The sequence below is a fragment of the Oryctolagus cuniculus genome, chromosome 7 (assembly GCF_964237555.1).
Source record: "Oryctolagus cuniculus chromosome 7, mOryCun1.1, whole genome shotgun sequence".
NCBI lineage: Eukaryota > Metazoa > Chordata > Mammalia > Lagomorpha > Leporidae > Oryctolagus > Oryctolagus cuniculus.
In genome coordinates, this window is record NC_091438.1 from 145,381,384 (window position 1) to 145,405,850 (window position 24,467).

The following is a 24,467-nucleotide window of genomic DNA, read 5'->3' on the forward strand; positions in this document are numbered from 1 at the left end:
AGTCCCGGGAGGATCCTGCTGCAGACTGGGGCGGGAGCAAACAGAACAAGGGCTGGGGGCACTTCTCCAGGAATCCCGCGCTGGAGACTGCGGCTCAGCCGCCCGCAGTCCGAACCCAGCACCCCGGAGCGGCGGCCGGGCGCAGGTGGCTGCGGGCCCCGGGCGGGCTCAGAAGCCAGGTGCGCAGAGGTCCGGGGCACCGGGACGGCGCCCGGGAATCTGTGCAGCCGGCCACCCCCGCCCTTTCCCCGCGGGCTTTTGCACACGACGCGCCGCGGGCCGCTTCACACGGGGTGGAGAGCGCCGGATAAAGCGGGCGTGAGCGGGGCGCAGCGGCGGCGGCGCGGACACGTGGGAGCGCTCGGAGCGGATCCGGAGCTGGACCCCGAGCCCGAGCCCGTGCAGCGGCGGGCGGGCGCGGCGCGCGGGCCCTCGGCTCAGGTAGTGCGCTCCGCGGAGCGTCCGGTGCGCAACTTCTGGAGCGCCTCTGGAGAGGCAGCAGCGCGGGGCGCGAGGGGCTGCATGGAGGACACGGAGAAGCTGCACCTGCTGGACCGCAGGACTGGAGTCCGGTAAGGCGGCAACCTGGGGAGGGGCGGGAATTTGGGCGGCCGCAGCTCCTCTTCTCAGTCCTGGCTGCGGCTGGAACTAGGACCAGGCAGAAGGGGTGGGGTGAGGTTAGGGAAGAGGAAATTTATTGTGGCCGTCTGACCCTGGCCGCCTGACCCCGGGGATCATTTTCTGTCTGTGGGCCGAGCGCAGATCCTGATTTCCGATCGAGGCAGGGTGGGGGTGGGGGCTCCGATGCTTGGATTCCCCACCCCCACTCTGACTCCAGCCCAGCATTCTGCCCCCCAGGCAGCTGCGCCCTGGGGAGGCTCTGTGTCCCCAAGTGTGCAGGAGGGGGCCCTGCCCTTCTAGAACCAGAGCTCTGTTCTTTCTCCGTGCTCCACTAATCAGCCTGCCCCTTGGCCTGTTCCCAAGGTCTTGGCCTCCTCTAGGCCCTGGAAGGGATGGGGGAGGGAGGAACACCCCAGGGCCAGGGCCCCAAGACTCTCATCCCCTCCACCCCCACTCCCTCCAAACACAGGCTTCTCGTTTGCTTGGGGACAGGTGAGCTTGAACAGGTGGGAACACCAAGACCCCACACAGAACCCTGGCTGGGATCAGCCCTCCCCACCCCCACCTTGGAATTGAGCGTCCCCTCTCCTTCCTCTCTGGCCAGGTCCTACATGGGATCTCTGTGGCAGGAGGGGACCGACTGGACCCCTCTGCCTGGGCCTGGCCTGGACATGCAGGTCATGGAGCTGGCTGCCCAGAGCAACCACTACTGCCATGCCCAGAGGGGTCCACACAGTCACCACGACCCCGAGAGGGAGCAGGCCCGGCGCCAGCTCTATGTGGCCTCTGCCGTCTGCCTGGTGTTCATGATCGGAGAAGTCATCGGTAAGGACTTTTGTGCTCATTAGAGGAAGCTGGTGTCTGGTTGGTCTGGCGTCCCAGTAATAGTAACCAGCAGCCCCATCGACGGAGCGCACACTGTGCTGCTCAGACACACGCTCTCTCACCGGTTCTCTGGACAGTCTTGTGCTGTCATCCGGGTGCTGTTACTCTCCTTAGTTTGCGGAGGGTGAAACTGAGGCATGTCGAGGTTAAATAACTTGCCAGAGATCCCACACAGCTAGTGGGTAAGGGAAGGCTTGAATGTCCAGAGGGAGAGAGCGTTTGCTGAGCGCCCACTCTGCTTTCCAGGCCCTAACTGAACTTGATTTTCACGCTCACTCTCTAAGGAGAGGTTGTTGGCCCATTTCACAGAGTGTGGAAGTTGAGACTCAGAGAGGGTCGTTTATTTGCTCACAGTTGTACTGTTAATGAGGTCTCAAAAGAAGACTGATGCCCCCTGCTGTACCCACAGTCTGGGGAGTCGGCTCTTCAGGGAGCTGGTACCGACCCTGCACCCTCCTGGCCCCACCCCTGCAGGTGGGTACCTGGCGCACAGCTTGGCCATCATGACCGATGCGGCCCACCTGCTCACCGACTTTGCCAGCATGCTCATCAGCCTCTTCTCCCTCTGGATGTCCTCCCGACCGGCCACCAAGACCATGAACTTCGGCTGGCAGCGAGCTGGTGCGTAGCCCGGCTGCAGATGGGCGTGAGAGCGTGTGGGTCTGAGCAGGTTCCAAGGGGCTGTAGTGGGTGGGTCCCTGAGCAAGGCCAGGAGGGTGACTTGGGTCCAGGAAGAGGATGTTCTTCGGGAACTCCCAGGCATCCAGGAGCTCCCAGTCTGCCAGGAAGCCAAGTTCACCTTCCTAAGAAATGCAGTCGCTCAAGAACTTCAAGTGACAATGGCATTAGCATTGTACACAGCTGCAGGGATCAGCTCTGGGGGAGGGAAAGGTCGCGGAGCCCACTGGGAGTGACAGGCTTTAAACTCTCTCTCGTCCACTCCTGGACTGCACTGGCGCTGTCTTCTGTGCGGAGGTGGCCCAGCCGCTGCTCCTTAGTCGTCTCAGTTTGCCAGCTGAGCAAAGGACATTTATTTTACTTACTTGTTTTTAAAGATTTATTTATTTGAAAGAGAGTTACAGAGAGAAAGAGAGAGAGAGAAAGAGAGAGAGAGAGATCTATCCACTGGTTTACTCCCCAGATGGCAGCAACAGCAGGGGCTGAGCCAGGCTGAAGCCATGAGCCTGGAACTCCATCTGGGTCTCCCACATGGGTGCAGGGGCCCAAGCACTCGGGCCATCCTCTGCTGCATTCCCAGGCACATTAGCAGGCAGCTGGATTGGAAGTGGAACAGCCGGGACTCGAACCGGTGCCCATATGGAATGCTGGCCCTGCAGGTAGCAGCTTAACCTGCTGAGCCGCAACACTGACTCCAGGGCATTTATTTCAATACATCGGTTTGTTTCCATGTAAAACACAAATGATTGACCCAGAGACTTCTAAGTTCCTTCCGGCTCTGATTTGTTCAGATGTGAGTGGTGGGAGTGGCTGTCGTGGCTTCAGTGTGTCCCAGAGGACCCAGGCCCTGACTTGGCAGAGGGAGGCAAGTTCAGGGTGGGGGACTTAGGGCCCATGTAAGGTTGGTGCTGGGGCCGGGTTCTTCCGCAGAGATCCTGGGAGCCCTGCTGTCGGTGCTGTCCATCTGGGTGGTGACCGGCGTGCTGGTGTACCTGGCCGTGCAGCGGCTTATCTCCGGGGAGTATGAGATCGAGGGGGCCACGATGCTGATCACGTCCGGCTGCGCTGTGGCTGTGAACATCATGTGAGTGTGGCCCCGGTCCCCCGTGCTTTCCCCTGCTCCCGCCGGTCACGTGTGTCCCCGCGTCTGCTCTCAGTGGAAGGAGGCCAAGCCACAACCTGCAGAGGCCACAGGAACAGAACTTCCTGCTCTGAGCTCTGGCACTGGGAACCTCTGTGTCCTGCTTAGGCCAAGGATATCAGGAGCTACAAATCTGGGGCCGTATGAACTCTCCCCACCCTCCTGCACCTGTCAGTGATAGCCTTGGGGGCTGAAGTGGGAGCCACGAGGCTCACTGCCTCTGGGGCAGGATCCAAGCCCCTGTCCAAGGTGATGTGCCTGAGACCGGTCTCCGTGAGGGGCCTACTTGGGGCTCTTTCTCTCCCTTGCTCAGTGGCCTCAGTTTCCCCATCTGTGACACGATGGGGTGAACCAGGGGACCTCCTCCATTTCGCCCTCCGACTCTGAGATATGGCCCTGGGGCATTGTCAGGCCCAGACCCAGCCTAGCATTGGGACTGGGCCTTGGCTTTCTCCTGTGGCTCTCAGACGGGAGACTTGGGGGGCTGGGCTCCTCAGGGCAGAGGGATCACACAGTGTATCGGGCTGGACACTTTTGGCCCACAGCGAGACCAGCTCCGGAAGGTGGCCCCTACCTGCCCCTTGACATTGTTTCCACTTTTATAGAATGGGGTTGACCCTCCACCAGTCTGGCCATGGGCACAGCCATGGGCACAGCCACGACGCCAGCCAGCCACAGGAGAACCCCAGTGTCCGAGCGGCTTTCGTCCACGTGATCGGGGACTTTCTGCAGAGCCTGGGTGTCCTGGTGGCAGCCTATATCTTATACTTCAAGGTCAGAGCTGGGGCTGGGGTCGGGGGAGAGGGTGGGGGTGAGGCAGGGGAGTGTGGAGCATCTTGATCTCTGCACAGGACCCCTCCCAGCTTTTCAGTCCATCCCAGTTCTGGGCACAAGGGTGGGGAGAGGGAAGGAACGTTTCTCCAGCACCTGCAGGGCAGGCAGCTCAGAAGGGGTCAGTGAAGTTGCACAGCTGGGAACTGCTGCTGAAGCCTGGGCGTGGCCCACTGTATTGCGGCAGGGAGGTGTGGTGGGAAGAGCTAGACATTTGCTTGGAAGCCTGGCTCTCCCCCTGGCCGGCCGTTGGATGAGCCTCACTTTCCCCATCTAGAAAATAGGGATGGTGGCCCACATGGTATCTAGGATTCCTGTTAGCTCTGCCCATGTCTCAGCCCTCGGGCAGGGAAGGTGGAAAGGGCCCGTGCCTGTCCCTGAACTGTGCCCCGTCCTGTCTGTTCTTCCAGGTACGCAGTGAATGGTAGAAAGCTGGGGGGCAGGGCCAGGGTGAGGGGCAGGCCCACCCTGCAGAGGCAGCCCCTCTCCCCCCAGTGCTGGGTGGGCAAGGAGAAGGGAAGTAAGGGGTGGGTGGTGACCCCCAGGTGTGCCTTCCTCCCGTCTCGCAGCCCGAGTACAAGTATATAGATCCCATCTGCACCTTCCTCTTCTCCATCTTGGTCCTGGGGACAACCTTGACCATCCTGAGAGATGTGATCCTGGTGCTGATGGAAGGTAACAGCGTCAGGGGCTCCCCTTTTGCTCTTGGCTCTCAAGCTCTAAGCCTGAAATGGGGTGTGTGTGCGGGTCAAGGGGATCCCAGCCTGCTGGCCGGGAGCCACGGTCTGGAGCGTGGCGTTGGCCGGGAAACCTCCAGGGTGGTGAACAAAGCAGATGGCCCTGCTCTCTAGGAGGGGACAGTCAATGAACACAGCCACCTCAGTGCAGGAGTGAAGCAGACGACGGAGCCAGCTGATCCGATGGGGAGGGCGCTGGGTACCGTCCTGCTGGCCAGGGGCACTTGGAGGAGGAAGCGCCAGCCCCGCACCTGTGGGTACAGGAGGGGCAGCTGTTTCTTTCGCCTCTGTCCCTGCCGTCCTTAGGAACCCCCAAGGGCATGGACTTCACAGCTGTGCGGGATCTGCTGCTGTCGGTGGAAGGGGTGGAAGCCTTGCACAGTCTGCATATCTGGGCGCTGACCGTGGCTCAGCCTGTGCTCTCCGTCCACATCGCCATCGGTGAGTGGCTGGGGCACTCAGGGCAGGGAGAGGAGGAGAGGTAGCCAAAGGCCTGGGGCCATCCCCCAGGAGTCTCGACCGTGGATGCAGGCACTGCCCGTGCAAGGACATTGGCACACGAGTGTGCAATAGGCCCTGCCCTGTTTTGCTGGGGGGAGGGTATGTGACTTGGGCTCCTGGCTGTCCCCAAAGAGCAAGAGTGAGTAGACATTCTCGGGTGCCCTAGGTGAGAATGCAGATGCCCAGGCTGTGTTGAAGACGGCCAGCGCCCGCCTCCAGGGGAGGTTCCACTTCCATACCATGACCATCCAGATTGAGGACTACTCCGATGACATGAAGGACTGCCAGGCGTGCCAAGGCCCCTCGGACTGACCGCCTGGCCAGGCACCCACAGAGGCACCCACAGGACCTGCAGGTGGCCGGCCAGCCAGGACTCTGCCTATCCCGGCTGTGTTATAAGCCACTCTTGCTCCAGGTGCAGGAAGGAGCCTTGCACCCCTCCAGGAGTAGGGCTCTTCCTGGGCTCCCCCACCTGATGACAGCCAGCCCCAGGGCTGCTGGGATCCGGCACCTGCTGCTCCGCTCCCAGCAGGACCATGTCCAGGCCGCACCCGCAGCCAACGCTGTCCTAATTTCACATGGGTAGCACCTGGGCTTTCCCTGGGACTGAAGGCAGCGTGGAGGGTGCGGGGTTGTGAGGACCCCGTAACCGCAGAGGAGTTCCCCTGGGTAGGGAGCCAGGCGCGCCAGAGGCCTGAGCCCTGGTCCCTGCAGCTGGGGGCCAAACACGACCCTTTCCTGGTGGGGCTGGAGGGGTTTCTTGGGTGAGGACCTGGCTTTTGCCCCCTTTCCTGCTTTCCCAGCCCAGGAAGCTGCATCGGGGTGTGGGCACGTCTGAGATTTCAGCTGGGGTCCTACAGCCTTGCCCCAGGCCACTTCCCCTGCCCTGAGAGCAGCCCAGGGCATGGCAGAACCTGAACTCTGACCTGACTGAGCCGGCTGTGTTGCCTGAACGGCCTGATGTGGGTCTGGACACAGCCCAGTGGCCCTGGAAGCAGGAGACTCAGGCTTCCCGGGCTGGGGGAGGCACAAAAGGGGAGGCCTGTCCCCCGTGCCCGGGAGCCCTGGGTCTCGGGTCTGTTCCCGGCACTGCAGTGACCAAGTACCCTTCGCCCAGCTGCCCTCGTGTCTCTGTCTCACCTGGAGACGAGCAGGTTGGCGCCTACCTCGCAGGGTCGTTGTGAGGCCCAAAGCCAAAGTCTGCTCAGGAGCTGGAGAGTGGTTCCCTGGGTGCTTGTCCTGGAGAGAGGGGACCCTGCTACAAAGCCCTCTCCCAGGCAGCTCGGAGTTCACCTCTGTTCCTGCCTGGGGCAGCTGGCCATTTGCCTCTCCCTTTCCACCTCTAGAAGGGCCTTTCTTGCCTCTGTAGCACCGTCACCACCATGCCTGTGCTCCAGGCCCCAGGGTCCTTCAGCCCCGTAAGGTCTGTAGGAAGTCAGGGTTGGCCTGGAGTCGGGGTGGGGGCTGCTGGAGGCTGTGTCCTCCCACCTCACCATCTCACAGCCATCAAATCCCTAGCCCCTGGAGCCCGGGCTCTGCTATGTGCCAAGTCCTCACCCCCCTCTAACGGGACGGTCACTGCTGACCTCCATTATAGAGGGGGCTCAGAGAGGCTGAGTTATTTGCCTCAAGTCACACAGCCAGTGTGCGGCAGGTTTCTGCCTCACTCACCAAGTGTGTCCACTGCTGTAGGGGCTGGGGTCCTACTTGGAGCTGTAGGCTGCTGCAGTGTGAGAGTCTCAGGCCCTCCCACAGGCATGGCAGTGCAGGGGCTTGTGTGGGGCGGCTGGGACCGGAAAGGTGCCCGTCTCCCGGCTGGGCTGGCACTCGGAGCCCTCTGCCCTGGGAAGGCTGCCTGTGCTGCAGCTGTGCTGTGTGCCCCCCCCCTCCCCCCGCTGTCCTTGACTCTCAGCCAGCCCTGCCTGCCTTTAACTCTAAACCCCCTGCACCTCAGGCTCTGGAAGCCGGGGCCCAGGGCAGCCAAGGAGCACCCACTCTGCAAGTCCAGCTGTGACAGGCCCCAGGGAGAGCCCGAGTCAGCCGGGGCAAGGGGTCAAGCTGCAGGCCAGGGCTAGGAGTCTTAGGGGATGGTATGTCCAGCCAGCGAGCCAGTCACGGGAGTTTCCAGAGCCGCGAGGCCACCAAAGCAGAAAAACATCTGACACCCCCCCCTCTCGAAGTCACCCCCCCCCCCGAAGTCGCTCCTGCGCCCAGGCGACTCCTGTGTTCCCTACGCAGCTGCCGTAAGGGTATTTATAGCCTGGGCGTGAGGGGGCAAGGGCAGGAGCTTTATTTCGGAAGTGATAATTCCAGTTCCAGGTGGGTGAACCCGGGAGAACTCCGAGACCTCTCCCGCTCCAGCCCTCACCTGCAGGGCCCTCAGGACACAAACCCCACTCCTGTCCAGCCCAGCCTAGAAATGGCCCCTTGCTGAGTTGCAGGTGTGCAGGCCAAGGGGGCGGGGCTGTTTCCAGAGGTCCTCGCTCGCCGGGTTTTCGAGCTTCGGGCTGCAGACGGCTCTGATTGTGCGGGTGCTAAAAACTCGGTTCGGCTTCCAGGCGGAGGCAGTGCGGAGCGGCGCTGCCCTCTAGTGGCACAGGCCGGGAGCACGGAAGAGCCAGGGCGCGCGGGGCTTGGGCGGACCACCTGCGTTCCATTCCCCTGTCGTCCCCCGACCTCTGGCTTCCTCACGCCCTTTGCTCCTTCGCTGGGACGCGAGGGTCGAGCCCGACAACCCACGCGTCTGCGGATGGCTGCCTGTCCATGCCCAGGGGCTAGGGGACCGGGTTTTGTCTAGGGCACGGCCTGTCCACGGCTTTGCGGGCACCGGGGGTGTGCTGGGGACTGGGGCGGCCCCGCTCCGCCGGGGGTCTGGCTGCGATTGGCTGGCCCGGTCTGACGTTTGCCGCCGGGTTGCGCTGACTGGTTCTCCGCCGTCCCGGGCGCGGACTCCTAGCGCCCCTCCAGGCTGCGATACTTCTTGCGCTGCACCGACACCGGGTCCTTGAACAGCACCGGGTCTAGGCGCAGGCGAGAGGTCACCAGGGGCATGTGGCCGAACTCTGCTGCCAGCTGGTCGACGCAGTCCCGGGCTGGGGGCTGCGACTCCGGCCCGGAGCCGGGGCCCGCAGGTGCCTAAGAGGGTGGGGAGGGGATAGGGGGAAGAAACGCGTTGATTGGCTTCTCTGCCCTGGCGAACCCTGTGCTCCCTGCCTCAAGGGTTCGGATTCGCCGGTTCCTTCCCGGGGCAGCAGGTGCCGCCCAGCCTCTCACCCGCGGAGCCGCCTCGTGGTGCCGCTTGGCCTGGGGCACCTTGATCGGGGGCAGTTTGGTGACTGCTGCTACTAGGAAGTTCATCAGGACGTCAACGCAAGCGGGGGATCCGTCTGCTAGGGTCCTCAGAGCTTTGGGCAGGGAGCGCGTGAAGAGAGTGTGGTAATACCTGGGCGGGGTGGGGGTGCGGGTAAGAGAGGAACAGGCTGCAGCGAGTCCACCCCTCCGCCAGCTCCAAGCCTCTTGGAGCAGCCCAGGTCCCCTCTGAGCCCAGGCTGTCCCAGCGGCCCCATGTCCAGGACCAACAGCTCCCACTGTCTTGTACCCGACTGCAGCCAATGGTGCTCTCTGTCCTGCTCCTCACAGCTCCTTTGGGCTGGGAGGATAAGCTGGTTTCTAAGCCACCAAGCATGGCCCCCCAGAAGAGCAGCTGCTGATTGGCCAGAGCCTGGGTTCCTCTGCAGGACAGCCCCGCCCACCCCACAGGCATGGGATCACCCTCCTGAGAGCTCCCGCTGAGTTTCTGGGTCATGTACAAGAGGCTCCAGTTGACACATACTTGGTTTAAAACTGTGTAAGGGCCGGCGCCGCGGCTCACTAGGCTAATCCTCCGCCTAGCGGCGCCGGCACACCGGGTTCTAGTCCCGGTCGGGGCGCCGGATTCTGTCCTGGTTGCCCCTCTTCCAGGCCAGCTCTCTGCTGTGGCCAGGGAGTGCAGTGGAGGATGGCCCAAGTGCTTGGGCCCTGCACCCCATGGGAGACCAGGAGAAGCACCTGGCTCCTGCCATCGGATCAGTGCGGTGCGCTGGCCACAGCGCGCCAGCTGCGGCGGCCATTGGAGGGTGAACCAATGGCAAAAAGGAAGACCTTTCTCTCTGTCTCTCTCTCTCACTATCCACTCTGCCTGTCAGAAAACAAAACAAAAAACAAACAAACAAAAAAAAAAACAAACAAAAAAACTGTAAGGAGCTCCTTAAAGAGGCCCTCCAGAATCCAGCCCCTGCCCCAAGGCTGGGGTACCTCAGGCGATTTCTAGAGGGGCTCAGATGATCCCTAACCCATTGCACACACACTCAGGGCATCAGAACCATTCTGTTGGGGCTGGTGTTGTGGCAGCCACCGCCGATGCTGGCACCACGTCAGCCTGACGGAGTCCTGGCTGCTCTGCTTCTAGCCCAGCTCCCTGCTAACGTGCCTGGGAGGCAGCAGCAGATGCCACCCACATAGGAGACCCAGATGGGGCTCCAGGCTCCTGGCGTTGGCCTCGCCCAGTTCTGGCCGTTGTAGCAATTTGGGGGGTGAAACAGTGGGTGGAAGATCTCTGTCTCTCCCTACATCACCCTGCCTTTCAAATAAATAAATGTCAAAAAAAAAAATCTCTTGTTGCCTGACCACCGTCAACACCACGCCCACACACTGTCCTTACTCTGCAGTCCTACTTAACGTCACGCTAGCTGGGACTTGTGTGCCGGGGGCTATGTCCTGATCACGCCAGCACTGGGGTGAGGACGTCCCATTTTACAGATGAGAAAACTGAGACCCAAGGGGACCAAGACTTTCTCAGGCCACACAGCTGGGAAGGGGCTGATCTGGGCCTTGAACTCCAAGCTCTAGGGACCGGCGCATTCTTGGTTCAGGGAGGAACCCCGATTCTCTGATCCCTGTGCCAGGGTGGGGTCTGTACCGATGGTAGAAGGCGGCCGTGGTGAGAACCATGGAGAATTCATTGGCCGTCTCGGCAGTGTAGCCCCAGCTGCCCCGGGCCTCGTCCCAGAAGTGGCTCCATGTCACAAAGCCCACCATCCGCTCTGGGAAGCTCTGCCACACCCCAAAGGCAAAATCCACCTGGAGAGGGATTTAAGTGAGCCGTGAGGAAGGACTTCGCAGCCACCTGGGAACAACCAGAGATTGGGAAGGGAGGCCTGCCTGGTTGAGGGGCTGAGGCAGGGCCTGGGGGAGAGGAGATGGGAGCTGTTGGTTGGGATCGTCTAGGAAACCATGTTCTCAGGAGTCCCTGCCAAGCCTCTGCCCCAGAGAGCCCGACTCCCTGATTTCTCAAGAGGAAGCCGCCTGGCTTGCTGGGAGGCCTCTGACCGGTGGTCCTGCTAGCTCTGGGAGCTGGGGGGCTGCCAGGGTCCCCGGGCTCTGCCCCGGCGCACAGTGGGCTGCTCTTGGGCCCAGCCCTCACCTCACTCGTGGAAAGGCTGCTGTGGGGATCAAGGCTGAGGATGGCGTCGGTGCTGATGGCGCTGTACGGGAAGAAGCGGTCGCTGGCCTGCAGCGGGAGGGGTGGGAGTGACTCGGTGGTGGGAGCCCCTCCCCACCCTGGTCCAGTAATAGGTAACTCAGCCGTTCCTACGGTCCAATAATAGGCTTGGAGCAGAAGGAAGAGCTGTGAATACAGCAGTCCTGCCCAGAACCCACTCTGGGAGCCATCCACTTTTACCTGTCTGAATTTCAGTTCCCCTTCGGAAAAAAGGGGCGTTTGGCCTCTAGGGGCCCTTGGAGCTGTGTCAGCTCAGGATTCCTCTGTTGTCACATTAGATGCTCTGAGCAAGCATCGTTGATTTGAAAGAACCAGGTCTGAGTGAGCGAAAGGACGTGGCCAGGCGCACACAGCCGGCAGGTGGCACGCACCAGCCTTGCCCAGCCCGAGGGGCTGTCCTCAAGCACGGTTCCTCCAGACCCCAGGCTCCCCCCGCCCCCTGCTGTCCCTCTGAGAGACATCAACGGATCCTCCGCCTGCCCCTGTCACCTGGGCCCCAGTGCTCCGGAAGCACAATTCACAAGGGCCAAACGCATTTGTACTGGGCCCGCAGCTACAGCCTCTGCCTGATTTCTCCAGGCGCAACCTGACAGCCAACCTGGGCTCAGGAGAAGCTCAGCACCCCATGGGCACCCCCCAGTTCCCAGCATGGGCCCAGCCCTCCCGTGCCCCTTCCTGTCCCTCACCTTCCTGCGCCCCTCAAGGACTGTTAAGGGTACTGATGTCTCCGGCCACCTGGGTGGGGATGGCCTCTCACTGCTCCATAGAATCAGGATCTAGGAGGGAAAGGTGTGGGGCGGTTCCAGAAGACTGGGGTCTTGGGCAGACGCGGGGCTCCCAGCAGTGAGCTTGTTCGGGGTGGGAGGATGGCAGAGTGGCTGCACACGGGAGGGTGGCCTGGCCGGGCCCCGGGGTCTTCCACAGCTGCCGTGTCCTTGCCTCGGGGTTTCCAGAGGGCAACGTTTCGGGAGACGCGAAGGTACCTGCGGGGCCCTGGCTCCAGGCCACAGCCCCACCTGCTCCCTAAGGTTTCCTTTTCCTCCGGCCCCTCAATCATGCCCACCCCAAAAGTCCCCTCTGCACCCCGCTGAGCTCATGGCCTGCTTCCCTTCCAGCTGCTGGCTTGTCCGGGGCTTCTCCCCGGAGCTTGGCCACCATGCTGGGAAATGCTAACTGCATCCGAATCCTGGGCAGAGTCCTCTCCTGTCTATTTTTGGCCTCCTCAGGGTGGAGCCCAGGCCCTGGCCTCATAATAGTCTGAGTGAATGAATGAATGGTTCTTTTCCAGCCTCCCCAAGTGGCAGCTGGTTTTCGGGCGGCTTCACCACTTTCCATGGGGGTGAGGAGGCAGCGGGAGCACTGGAGATTCCCTTTCGCCCCTCCTCAACCTGGGGGTCTCCAGGGCCCTGCCCGTCCCTTGTCCCCACCCTGGATCCCAGGACTGCAGCTGGCGAGGAGGCAGGACCTGGGCACAGTGCTGGGACGCAGCCACGGCCTCGATGAGCTTCAGTGGGGGCTGCCCGGGGGCCTCCACCCAGATCAGGGCGCTGAACCTGCCCTCAGGACTAGAGCCTGGGAGGAGGAGACACGGTTGTCAGGGAGGGAGGGGACAGAACCCCTGGGAGAGTGGCCGGAGTTGGGGCCCTGAGAGCCCAGAGCAATGCTGGGGGCTTGGGGAGGGTCTTTATGGAGCTCCGGGGGGGGGGCATGCATGGGGGAGAGTTGAGGGGACTTCCAGTTGTCCCACCCCCAGGGCATACCCTGCTGCAGGTGGTAGAAGGGAAAGTCCTGGGGGTGAGTGGAGTAGGTGGGCAGGGCCAGGAGTGCCCCGGGGGGGCTGTTCCACAGCAGCCAGGGCTGAGCAGACGCTCCGAGGATGCGGGCCTGGAGAATCTGGAATGAGAGACCGTGCAGAGGAGGGGCCAGCCCAGCGCGGCCTCAGGGAAGGCAGCAGGTGCAGCGCCTGACCCCTGTGGCCCCTGAGCTGAGAAATGGAGACCCTGGTGATGAGGGTCCAGAGGTGGCAGATGGGGACAGGCCGGCCGTCCCCCTTCCCTTCCCTACTGGGCAGACATCACTGGCAGGTCACCATCTTTTTCCCGGACCCTGGACCCCTCCCAACACAGTGTCCACCCCAGGCACTGACCGCTGCCCACCTGGACTCTGCACCAGCTTTGAAATCTACAGGCCGCAGCTCCGGTGGGAGGGGGGCAGTGTCCAGGGCTTCACAGCCGAGCCTCAGATCACCCCGGGAGCATATTCAAGAGGGAACCCCGGGATAAGAGAATGGAGAGGGGGCCAGGATGAAACAGCGCAGGGCCCAGGCCCCCGCTCCGGGGAGCACCGCTCACCTCCAGCATGGTGTGGATGACCTTCTCCACGGAGGAGAAGTAAGCCGCCCACAGAAACTGTGTCTGCTGGCGTAGGCTGAGGACCCGTGCTAGCGGCATCTCCTGGAGGGCAGCCAGGACCTGGGCACAGACAGAGACAGTGCAGAGCCCTCGGACCTCGTCCAGCCCTGGTTCACAGGGAGGGTATCCGGGTGTCCTGTGGCTCTCAGGTGGGTTAGCAGCGCCACCCCGAGGCCAGGGCCCAGGGAACAGAACAGCCAAGAGTCAGGGTCTGCGCAGAACTGGGTTTAAATGTCACTTGGTAGCCATGACTGGTCTCAGTTTCCTCATCTGTCCAATGGGGGTGAAGAGGTTAAAGTGGATGATGCATGCACACTGCTTGGCCCAGGAAAGCAGCGGTGACAGCGCCTGCACCATGCCCCTCCCCAGGGCCCTGGAGGAGGAGGGGACATCGCCTCGTTGTGCACTGTGTCAATCCCCTGGAGGCTCTCTGACTTCGGATTTCTGGGGCAATCTCCCCTTAACTCTTAACAGTCGAGGCAGCTGTGAACCATGGGAGATGGGTGTGCCCAGGGATCACCTGGTCCAGCTCAGCCCACTGTAGAACTGGGGAAACGAGGCTGGAGGAGGGCCAGGACTTGCTCTCGGAAGCCCGGGCGATCTCTACCTTCATCAGGTGCCGCCTAGGGGAAGGAGAGCTTGGGAACCTCGTTGAGGAGCATCAGAGGGGAGAGGAGCGAGGACCGAGGCCAGCCTGGCGCCAGGGTTCTTGGCTCCCGCACCAGCCCGCGTCCTGAGCTACCTGCCGTGGTTGCCTCTCGTCCGCTATGATGGTCGCCTTGGTCCAGTCGATGCGCTCGGAGAAGGGCAGCTCCCAGAGAGGGCTGAGAAGCACAGGGATGCAGCCGGCCTGGGAGGCAGGGAGGCACAGGGGCTGGGGCGCAGTCCCACCCTGCCCGGACCTGCCCCTCCCACTTCCAGGTCAGCAGCAAGGGGCAGAGAGGCACACAAGGACTGTGGGAGGGGAGGGGCGGTGAGCGTGGCCACAGGTGCACCGGGGCCCAGAAATGGGCAGCCCACTGCCCCTCTCCCGTGGCCTGTGCCCAGAGGACAGTGCCAGCTCAGGAGTGGGCGGATGGAGGACGAGGGAAGCCCCAGATGGGGTTTTACCTGTAGGGCTTGCAGGAAGCGCCAGGCGTCAGAGCGGTGGCCAGGGATGAGGCAGAAGGTAGCATTGGGCAGCGTCTCTGTGGGCTGGCTCCTAAGGTGCAGCTGGGCCTGAGCCAGTGCCCCTCCCCCCACCAACACTCCCCCACTCACAGGTGTACACACGCCGTCCTGGGCTCCCGTACTACCGACACCCGTGTGCACGTGCAGCCACGCACAGCCGCACTCGCACAAACACAAACCACGCACCGGCCCCTTATGGGCAGTGGGACCACCAGGCAGAAACCCTGGGTGGCCTTGAAAACCTCCCTCCCCTACTCGGGGCCTCCGGTGTCCTGGTCTGCAGGGTGGGAGGGGCAGGAGCCACTGACTCCAGCGGGCACACGTCTGTCCTGCCACCACCCTGCCACACGCACTCTCGAGGGGCCTCGGCGTCTCCAGCTGCCCCCGGCTGTGAAAGGCTGCTCTGTGCCGAGGCGCCTGGGCTCGGGGCCTGCAACCGCACAGGAAGCCTCTGCCCCAGGCCCTGGGCGGTGAGGACAGGCCTCCTCTGTTCCTCCCGGCCCTGTGTGTGCCTCCCCACAGCACCTCCCTGGAGGTGTGGCGGGAACCACTCCCCGGGCCCCAGCTGGGCAGGCGTGGGGCGGGGGCTGCCGTGGGGAGCAGGCCCGGAGTTGTCCCGCCTGGGGCCTTCCGGGGCTGCGCTCCCAGAAGCAGAGCTGGGGGTGCTCAGGCAGCCTCTGGACCAACCCCCATGGAACACGGGGAGACTGAGAGACCTGGGCACTGGCTCAGGGGCCCAGAAATGGCTGAGGTAGAGCTGGGCCTGCTGCTGACCCCAGGACGTTTGAAACACCCCAGAGCTACTGAAAGGTGTCCGCAGGCCCCCGCCTTCCTTCTCCCCACCTTGATGCATCTTCCAGGCTCCCCTGGCGGAAGCAACAAGTCAACGAAAAGCCCAAGTGCCTGCGACAGCCGACCAGGGCAGGCCCCAGGCTCTAAGGGCTGTGAAGCCCTGGGCGACGGCTTCACGGAGACCAGAAACTGGGGCCTGCTGAACACACAGCACTGTGCCTTTGTGTGTCCTTTCCTCACCCTGCCAGCCTGCGGAATTCTCTCGTCCTGTCCAAGTGCAAAAGTCACCTCCTCTAGGAAGCCCTCCTTGATCTCTCCAGAGGTGCCTCTCTCTGCTTCCACCTCCTGGTACGCTGTCATAATCGTGGTCCAAGCTAACCTTTATTGAGCACGTGTTTTATCCCAGGCACAGTTCTAAGTGTTCACTTCATTCTCACAGCAGCTCTCTGAGATGGGAGGTCTGCACTGTTAGCCCATTGGACAGGTGAGGAAGCTGAGGCCCCAAGAGGTCCCACAGCTCTTCAGTCGAGCGGCCAGGCAGGCAGCTTGTGCAGCCTCTCTCTGTCAACGTGTGTCAAACCACCGACTAGTCTGTCTCTCCTGCAAGGCTGGACTCCTTAAGGAGGCCGTGCCTCCTTCTTCTCAGTATCCCTGGAGCCTAGCAGGGTGTCTGGCGGAGAATGGGTGATCGCTGGGTGCCAAGTGAATGAATGCCCCCTGTGGCGACACAGAACAGATCCAGGAGCAATGGACCCAGGGTCTGGGGGCTCAGTTTGTGCACATATCCTAGTGATGGAACTGAGAGTTCAGCCAACCAGTGGCCCTGTGAGGTGGTGAGCTCCCCATCACAGGAGGTAAGTAATCACAGGAGGGAGTGTGCTACAGAGAGAGCCGAGTGGTGATGCCATTTGGGATTCCGGGACCCTGTGAGGTCCACATGGACTCAGGTCTCGGGGCCCAGGGCACAGTGGCTTAGCTGGTAAAGCCGCTGCCTATGTCACTGGCATACCATATGGGCACTGGTTCGTGGCCTGAGTGCTCCACTTCTGATCCAGCTCCCTGCTAATGGCCTGGGAAAGCAGTAGAAGATGGCCCAAGTGCTTGGGCCCCTGCACCCACGTGGGAGACTGGGAGGAAGCTCCTGGCTCCTGGCTTCAGCCTGGCCCAGTCTTGGCCATTGCAGCCATCTGGATGGAAGATTCTCTCTTTTCCTCTCTCTCTCTCCCCTTCTCTCTCTCTTTCTCTAACTCTGACTTTCAGATAAATACTTCAAAAATTTAAAAAACCAACAATAGCTTATATTAAGTGATTTTCTTTGACTTGAAAGTTCATGTTTGTCCTCGTGAGTGTCAAAGAATTGAAAACATTTGCTTGGGGTCCTCAAAGGCCCTCGACAGGGCAGCTCGTGTGCCCGGCTGATCCAGGCTGGGGGCTTTCAGACACGCGTGAACGGATGGACAAGCCGGCGCGGGCAGCCTGGTTGCACACTGCTGTATGCGGTCAGTTCCTCCCAACAGACACCCGAGAAACTGGCAGCAGCCTTTGGCTCCAGGAAGCAACAACCGGCAGTCAGGAGGCAGCGGTAGGAGGGAGGCTTTGACTGTGTACCCTCTTGTACCTTTGGAATTCTGTGGCCTGTGGATGAATTACCTATTCATAAAAATGAATAAATAACAACTCCAGTGGGTGGAGCCTTATTCCAAAGCAACAGGGAAAATACGGGTTTTGAAGCCAGAAGTACAGTACACTGCCTCCGAGCGCCTGATGAGGAAAGCGAGGGGCGGTCGTCAACAGAGGTGCCTGCCCCAGAGGCCCTGGGCTGGCGCAGGTCCCCTCTCTGATCAGTTTCCTATCCCTTGGAATGGAGAGAAGAGGATCTCACTTGCAGGGCGCTTGGCAGGTGCAGCGTCACTGGGCCCGGCCCCAGGCCCGAGGCGAGCGTTCCCCAGGGAGCAGCCTCCTCCACCTGAGCGACAGTGGGCCAGTGGCAGGGACCGTGAACCGCCTCTCTCTCTGACCAGCGCTTGTCTATTCAGGCCTCCTCCTCTCACTCTGTCCCTGTCCCCTCTGCCTGGCCCAGGCGGCTGCCGGGCACTTCTGGTGACCCCAGCGATTATGGGTACTGCCACCTGCAGACAGGCTGAGGTCAAAGGCAGAACCCCTGGCAGTCCAGAGGACAATGCAAGGTCGGCCAGGCCTCACCCCGGGGAGATGACCGTGTGGGACCTGCGACTGCGGAGTGACCCATGCTGATTAGAAACCCTGGCCAGGCGTGGCCAGTTTAGGGACCATGGAGACAGCGGCTGCCCGCTGAGTGCGGCTCCCTCACTTTCGGTTTCTCAGAGAAATTCAGACTGAAATAAGCACTTCTAAGGGCCATGGAAAAGTGGAATTAAACATTTATAGGAAGGGCATTTGGTGCAGTGGTCAGGATGCTGCCCGGGACGCCCACATCCCATACCCGGCTGCCTGGATTCGAGTCCGACTCCGCTTCCAGTCCAGCCTCCTGTGAATGCGCACCCTGGGAGGCAGCAGGTGATGGCTCAAGTACGTGGGTCCCTGCCCCCGACATAGGAGACCTGCGCTGAGCCACAGCTGTGTTTTGAGGGGAGGATGTGAAGCAGCGGCTGTAAGACTTCCGTGTCTGAAGCTGTCTCCCCACCTTTTTTGTTGTTGTTGTTGTTTAAGATTTATTTATTAATTTGAAAGGCAGAGTTACAGAGAAAGAGAAGGAGAGACACAGAGAGAGATCTTCCAGCCACTGGTTCATTCCCCCAAAGGACCGTGATGGCCGAGATGGGTCAGGCTGCAGCCAGGAGCCCGGGATTTCATCTGGGTCTCTCACATGAGTGGCGGGAGCCCAGGGACTTGGGCCGTCTTCCCCTGCTTTCCCAGACACACTGGCAGGGAGCTGGATAGGAAGTGGAGCAGCCGGGACTCAATATGGGATGCTGGCACTGCAGGAGGCTGCCTAACCCGCTCCACCACAACACCGGCGCCTGTCTCTCTGCCTTTTAAATAAATTTTTAAGTATTTTAGAAAGATAAGTTTATTTTGGTATAAAATCTTTTGAAATCCATGCATATGAAGGGTCACCAAAATTCATGGAATATGCACGTGATGAAAACGCTATGCATGGATTTCAAGAATTTTTTGCAGCAAAATAAACACCTCAGTGACATTTTCCATGAACTTTTTGATGTGTCCGTCTCGTTTTCAGATTCACCAAGGACTGCATGGAGTTATGATAGCTAAGGTGAGCAGAGAGAGGATCAGCCGGGGAGCAGGAAGAGCTGAGCCCTCCTCAGGCAGGTGGGGTGGGGCGTGGTGACCAGAGCACCTGGTCACCAAAGTGACCCGGCATCTCAGGTTAGGGCAGCACCTGCGCACTGCACGTGATCCCGACAGGAGGGCTGTGCGTGGGGCTGCAGGGGATGCTCCATTCTGACCCTGGCTGTGGGCTCCTTGCCTGCAGGAGGCACAGGGATCCCATTCCCACAAGAGCCCAAGCAGAGGCAAGAATGGAGCTTGGCAGGGGAAGAATTCCTGAGAGGGAAGTGGCGCTCAGAATAGCTGCTGTTGTTCAAGCAGAGATCAGAGAGGGCCCGAGGGACCCAGCAGAGTGACGGTCTCCAGCTCGGGTCTGCCCTGGGGGCCCGGGCAACCTCGGAGGGACGGCCATCCTTGCCTGCCCAGCCAGCCTTTGGAGCTGCTGGCCTCTGGGGACGCAGAGGGACAAGATGCTGCCTCACCGGGGTGTGTCACTTGGACGAGCCCCGGTGGAGAGAAGTTTGTGTAAGGTCCCCAGGTCCAGCAGGCCCCCTCCCCTTGTACATAATCAGACACTCCCACCGGCGGGAAGTTCTTCCTCCCATCCGCCCTAGGTCACCTCTGCTGGAAACGAAGACTGCTGTTTCCCGGTGTGGTTAATCCCCACGCGGCACAGGAGCAGCGGCCTGCTATGGCCCGTTACTGATCTCCACAGCCCCTGCGAAGCATGTCACAGGCCGATCGCACACTCCCACTTAGAACTGACAGCTCGCATACCCTGGGCTTCGGAGACAGGCGATTCTGCACGGAAACACTGGCTGCATCCCTTCCAGCTGAGCGGCCTCAGATAAGTTACTTAACCTCTCTGAGCATTAACACCTCGTGATCACAGCTAACATTATCACAATAGGTATCTCAAAAAGTGTTGGGCCACCCAGTATCGGCCAGGGTAGGAGGGGCTGGACTATAGGGAAGGCAGTGAACTCCTTTTCCTGGAGTTCCCGAGACAGAATTCCCAAACTTGCCTTTGACTCGCTTTGAGGCCAACCGACAGCTGAGGCCAAAGTTTGCCAGGACCAGCGGGTTCTCGATCTTAACGCTGCCCTTGACCCTGGTCTCTGGACTCACTCCCATCTCGGTTCCCCTCCCATCCAGCCCCCACGGGGACAGGTCACTTACAGCTCGCCTCCAGGGTCCTGCTCACAGCGCCCGTCCCAGGAACAGGCAGAGGAGTTGGCATCTGCCGTGCGCCACCTGCCTCTCTCGCTGGCCAGGGCTAGCAGGGCAGCCCTGGGGTGGGGGCTGTGCTGCCGCAGCTGCCCAGGAGCCCCGGCTCGCAGAGGGTGGGCTTCAGGGAGGAGCGGGAGCGCCACATCGCAGCCGGGCCGGAAGGTGTCCACCGTGGGGCTGGCCTCCGCCACCATCGCCTGTGCCAGCTGGAAGGTCCGGGGGCGGGGGGCCGGGTGGAGAGTGAGCACCAGGTGGTTCCTGCCCCCGTTCCACTGCGGAGGCACCGGGCTGCGCTCATGGGGGCCGGGGAGGAGGAGGAGGAGGAGGCAGGCCTCGGCGGCGCTGCGTGTGTGGTAGCGCGAGCCCTCCACGGAAGCCAGGATCTTGCGATGAGTCTCAGAGATGGGTCCAGCCACCGGGTACACGAACACCTTGAGCCCATCGCTCCCGCACTTCGAGGTGTCCAAGCAGGCTCCCCGCTGGCAGCTTTCCCCCCGGGCGGCTTGAAGTTGAGGGACGTCTTCCAGGAGCTCCTCCGGCTGGGAGAAACTCTGCAGGAGCCCCGCATCCAGCCAGCGGGGCCAGCCTTGGGGGGCTCCCAGCCCAGGCCTGGGGGGCGCTGCCAGGCGGAGAAAGGGGGAGACCCCCAGGAGGACGAGGAGCAGCCAGGAGGCTGACAGTGCCAGCCACAGGGACTTTCTTCCCCAGGATTGCATGTGGCCACCCACAGCTGGGGCTGGGGAAGCGGCAAGCGTGGGCTCCTGGAGCTGGGGTCGCCCTCCTAGTCTAGCGCCCTCATTGTACAGATGGGAAGACTGAGGCCTGCTGAGACAGGCTGCCTGTGCAAGGTGGAACAGCAAGTCACGGCCAGGCAGGGGGAAGCCCCCAGCTTCCCGGACTTGCTTTTCTGTTCTCCGGACTCTGCCTCCTCTGCCTCAGGACAGCCAAGCCCTAAGAGCAGGGCCCCTGCCACTGGGCACTGCTCAGGCTGATGCAACCCCTGTCCAGACCACAAGGCCGTGTCCCTCTGCCCTCCTGGCCACATTCCCTGACCTTGTCCTTGACCCAGAGGAGGGCTGTCTGCCAGGCCATGTAGGAGTGGCCAGGGCTCCCACAGAGGGTGACTAGCCAGGGCAGGACTGGGAGGAGATGGGGCCGAGCAGCCCCAGCCACCCCTGGCCCCACTGGCAGGCACTCCTGAGCTATGGCCCTGTGGCTGGAGCTAAAATTAGACCCTGAGCCCTGTGTGGGCCATTGGGGGTCAGCTGAGGTCAGGGCCTGGGTGTAGCTAGTGCCCCCCTGGGGTGCGGGAGCTGCTGGGAGGGCTTGAGATCCTGTTGGCTTCCAGTCTGTCGCTGTCGCAGTCCAGCCAGCACAGTGCTCCCTGTCCTCAGCCCTGCAGCTGCCCTGCACCCCTGGCTTGGAGCTGTCAGGGTGCAGAGGCCAGGGCCGCCGCTCCAAGCCCCTGCCCTGCAGCGTCCCCGGAGCCCTGGTGCCCCATCCCTCTCCGGGCAGCGTCTGAGCCTGTCTCGCTCTCTTTCCCGACAGCAGCCGGCTCCTCCCCTGCCAGCGCTGATTCGCTCCTGGCTGGGAGGTGGGGTCTTGACTTAACCCTTTCCGAACCAGTTCCCTCGATTGCTAGAATAATAACCAGCAGGTGCCACACCCCGCAGCTGGCCGGAGCCCCGGCAGCCTCTGGCTCCTCCAGCAACCCTCCGAGGCAGAGGGTGTCTCATTTTTTACAGGTGAGAAAACTGAAGCTCATAGACGGTTGGAAGCTTCCGGAGGTGGCCCAGCAAAGAAGTGGCAGCTGGGGATTGGAAGCCTGAGCTCCTGACCCCGTGTGATGGGCACCGGGTGTGTGTGTGGGGGCATCTACAATTCAGCAGATGAAGAAATCTTCAATAAGTGAGGAGTCAGGGGTGGGAGCGTGTGAATCGGACAATGAGCCCCCATGATTGGTCCCCTCCCCCACGCTCGCTCTCTCATCCAGCCCTTATGGGATGTTCTGTATCAGTCCACGCCCCGGTGAGGGATCCCCCTGGTGGGTTCCTCGGTCTGTGCTTTGCAGGAAGAGTTGGGAAGGGGGGCTGTCATTCACTGAGGAATTGCCAGGCTGATGGGGGAGGCAGACCCTGGCTGCCAGGAGCCCCAGTCTGATGAGGGAGGCACAGGGAGGCAGACTTGAAACAGCTCTGCCTCTACCCCCAGACCTGCTGGTTGCGGCTGGGCCTCTGGCCCCGTGTCTCTAGGGTGGTCATATATAACAAGAGCTGGTTCCCAGGTCTGTCCCTGGGGTCCCTCACCGAGGGGGGCTGGGCTGAGCGAGAGCCACCATGGGGACCTGTTGCCTCCCGTGAGTATCCAGTCTGCAGTGGGCACACACCGGAGATGTCCTCAGAGGGGCCAAGGAAGGGAACACTGGCTTCTTGGCGCCGACGGTGGGTCACTCGGGCGTGGACTGTGCCCCTGCCCACGTCAGGCGCCTTGGGCTCAAGGAGGCCCTTGCGGGTGCTCTCTGCTGCCGGCTCGGGTCACTTCCTTTCTCCCAGGCCACCCTCTCAGGCTTACTGTCGGAGGAAATAGAGTGGGCAAACAGTAGTTGCAGAGGGAGGGAGGAACCAGGTCTGGGGCAGGGGCACACAGAGGGGCTGCCTAACCCAGGGGACCCGCGAAGGCCCCTGAGGCAGCCATCCCAACAAACCCACCAGGAGAACAGTAGTGTATGTTATAAAAATCACTGTGGGAGCTGGTGCTGTGGCATAGCGGGTGAAGCCGCCGCCTGCAGTGCCTGCAGGTTCGAGCTTCAGGGCGCTGGTTCGAGTCCCGGCTGCTCCACTTCAGATCCAGCTCCCTGCTATGGCCTGGGAAAGCAGTGGAAGATGGCCCAGGTCCTTGGGCCCCTGCATCCATGTAGGAGGCCCAGAGGAGGCTCTTGCAGAGGTGACGGGGACTGGAGCGAATGTCAAGGGAGATCCGTCAGGCCGGAGGGCGGCCAGGACACAGATTCTGAGGCAGGCGTGACCTGGCCTTGGCTGCCCTGCACCCCGCAGACCCCAAGGAAGAGGACGTGGGGTCTCAGGCTTTAGCGCAGGGGAGGAAGGATGGCGGGGCTGGCAGGTGTGGGAAGGGGGATCGGCTGTGAGGCTTGGCCGGAGCCACAGGCAGGATGGGGCTGTGGGCAGCTGAGATGGGGAGACGGAGGGGGCGCAGTTTGAGAAGATCAGGAAAGGTGAGCGGTTGGGTCCCATTCATTCCATCATCCCGGCACGAATCAGTGAGTCCAATGAGCGGTTGAGGAAGGAGAGGAGGATGGATGGCCAGGAGCCAAGGCCAGCAGGCTGAGGACGGGGGTGCTTGGGGGGGCACCAGCACCCCACCTCCAGGCCTGGGCCCCCGGGCTGGCTCCAGTGCGTGCCCACATTCAGGCACCACGCAAGTCCTCTCCCACCCTCATCCCTGCAGGGGAGCTTCAGCCGGCTGCCCCAGCTTGTCTGGGCTGGGGTTCCCACGGCTGCCCTGGGGCTTGGATGGAGGAGGAGAAGGTGGGGGCATCCTGGCAGGCAGAACTGAGCCCTACTCATCCTATAAATAGATCTCTGGGACCTGCCAAGGGCTCCAGGGCCTCCACCAGGCTCTTTAGTCAAGTCACCAGGAGTCTTTGTCCTGTAGCTGGGCTCTGAGGGATGGGACAGATGCCAACGCTCTGGGGGGTGGGTGTGGGTAGGGCAGGGGGGGAGAGGGCAGCACCGCAGGGGAGGAGGAGGCGGCCCGACTACTGCCTTGGTGTGGGAGGCTTCCTGGAGGAGGCAGGGCAGGGCTGAAGCAGGCCCTGGTGTGGACCGGGGGCACGCAGGGCTCTGAGCACAGCAGGGCCTGTCTCTGAGCTGTGGGCGGTGCTGCCTCTCCCTGCCTGGCAGCTGCGTGGGCACAGGGTTGCTTCCTGCCTAATGCGCCACAGAGCCCAGGCAGGAAATGGGGTCTGAGTGCTCCCCCTCTGCACCCTGCCTGGCCTCCCCCACTCCTCCCCTGCTCTCCAGGCTCCAGGCTCCAGAGAGGAAGGGGCCCGCAGCCCTGCAGGGTGCTGGGTGCTCTGAACAAGCTGTGTGTCCCAGGGCAGGTGACTACATGTCTCTGAGCTTTTGCTTCCTAGATGACAAGGCAGGGATGATGACCATGGCTCTTTCCTTCAAGGCTTGCTGGGAAGAGGACTGAGTGAGGTGGTGCACAGCACCCGGCACGCGAGGAGGCCCAGGGAGGCGACGACTTGCCCACGTTGGGGTTTCCCTGCAGGATTAGGGCGTGCGAGGGCTCCGGCATCCCATGTGCTTGAGCCCTCGCACACTTGGGCACAGATAACCCCAAATTGCGTGCATTTCCCCAGGTCTCTGCAGCACCGACCAGCTCCCGCCTGCAGGAGGCAGAGCGGCTCCTGCTCACGGTGTGCAGCCCATACCTCGCCGGCCTGGTGCAGGCCAGGGAGGCAGGGAGTGCTGGGGAGCAGGTTCTGGCCTCCGCTCCTCTCCCAGCACGGCTGTGTGACCTCGAACAAGTCACCGCTTTTCCTCTGGGCCTCTTTGCTTAGCATCAGCCTAAAGTGTAGCAGGGCTAGGCTTCCTAGAGAAAAGACCAGGATTCTTGCTCAGATTGGAGGTCAGACC

The 24,467-nt window shown here is 61.9% G+C and overlaps 2 protein-coding genes across 3 annotated transcripts; one reads left to right on the top strand and one right to left on the bottom strand.

Annotated features, from left to right (window-relative positions):
• Positions 1-310: 310 nt before the first annotated feature.
• Positions 311-8,189, top strand: SLC30A2 (solute carrier family 30 member 2). The gene is made up of 8 exons (XM_002716104.5): positions 311-572; positions 1,226-1,446; positions 1,981-2,127; positions 3,115-3,268; positions 3,931-4,099; positions 4,726-4,831; positions 5,200-5,334; positions 5,561-8,189. Exons 1-8 carry the CDS (start codon positions 523-525, stop codon positions 5,704-5,706), a joined length of 1,128 nt encoding a protein of 375 aa, XP_002716150.1. The 5' UTR covers positions 311-522; the 3' UTR covers positions 5,707-8,189.
• On the bottom strand, positions 7,662-21,338 carry EXTL1 (exostosin like glycosyltransferase 1). Of its 2 annotated transcripts, XM_002716129.5 has the most exons (11): positions 19,756-21,338; positions 14,455-14,545; positions 14,087-14,194; positions 13,285-13,404; positions 12,694-12,826; positions 12,399-12,505; positions 11,620-11,709; positions 10,856-10,942; positions 10,352-10,512; positions 8,668-8,836; positions 7,662-8,529 (listed from the first exon to the last, which is right to left on the bottom strand). In XM_002716129.5, the coding sequence occupies exons 1-11, from the start codon at positions 20,520-20,522 to the stop codon at positions 8,347-8,349; spliced, it is 2,016 nt and encodes a 671-aa protein (XP_002716175.2). In that variant the 5' UTR covers positions 20,523-21,338; the 3' UTR covers positions 7,662-8,346. The 2 variants fall into 2 exon arrangements, with proteins under 2 accessions (XP_002716175.2, XP_069935149.1); XM_070079048.1 differs by lacking the exon at positions 8,668-8,836.
• Positions 21,339-24,467: the final 3,129 nt, after the last annotated feature.

What these genes read in the sequence shown, in the direction of transcription:
- EXTL1 (XM_002716129.5), bottom strand. Translation starts at nt 20,522, where the DNA reads ATGCAATCCTGGGGAAGAAAGTCCCTGTGGCTGGCACTGTCAGCCTCC. An exon ending in GCTTCCTGCAAGCCCTACAG is followed by an intron (nt 14,195 to 14,454) that starts GTAAAACCCCAT and finishes CCTGCCTCCCAG; the next exon opens with GCCGGCTGCATCCCTGTGCT. An exon ending in GCAGCCTTTCCACGAGTGAG is followed by an intron (nt 10,513 to 10,855) that starts GTGAGGGCTGGG and finishes ATCCCTCTCCAG; the next exon opens with GTGGATTTTGCCTTTGGGGT.
- SLC30A2 (XM_002716104.5), top strand. Translation starts at nt 523, where the DNA reads ATGGAGGACACGGAGAAGCTGCACCTGCTGGACCGCAGGACTGGAGTC. An exon ending in CATGATCGGAGAAGTCATCG is followed by an intron (nt 1,447 to 1,980) that starts GTAAGGACTTTT and finishes CCACCCCTGCAG; the next exon opens with GTGGGTACCTGGCGCACAGC. An exon ending in CTTCGGCTGGCAGCGAGCTG is followed by an intron (nt 2,128 to 3,114) that starts GTGCGTAGCCCG and finishes GTTCTTCCGCAG; the next exon opens with AGATCCTGGGAGCCCTGCTG.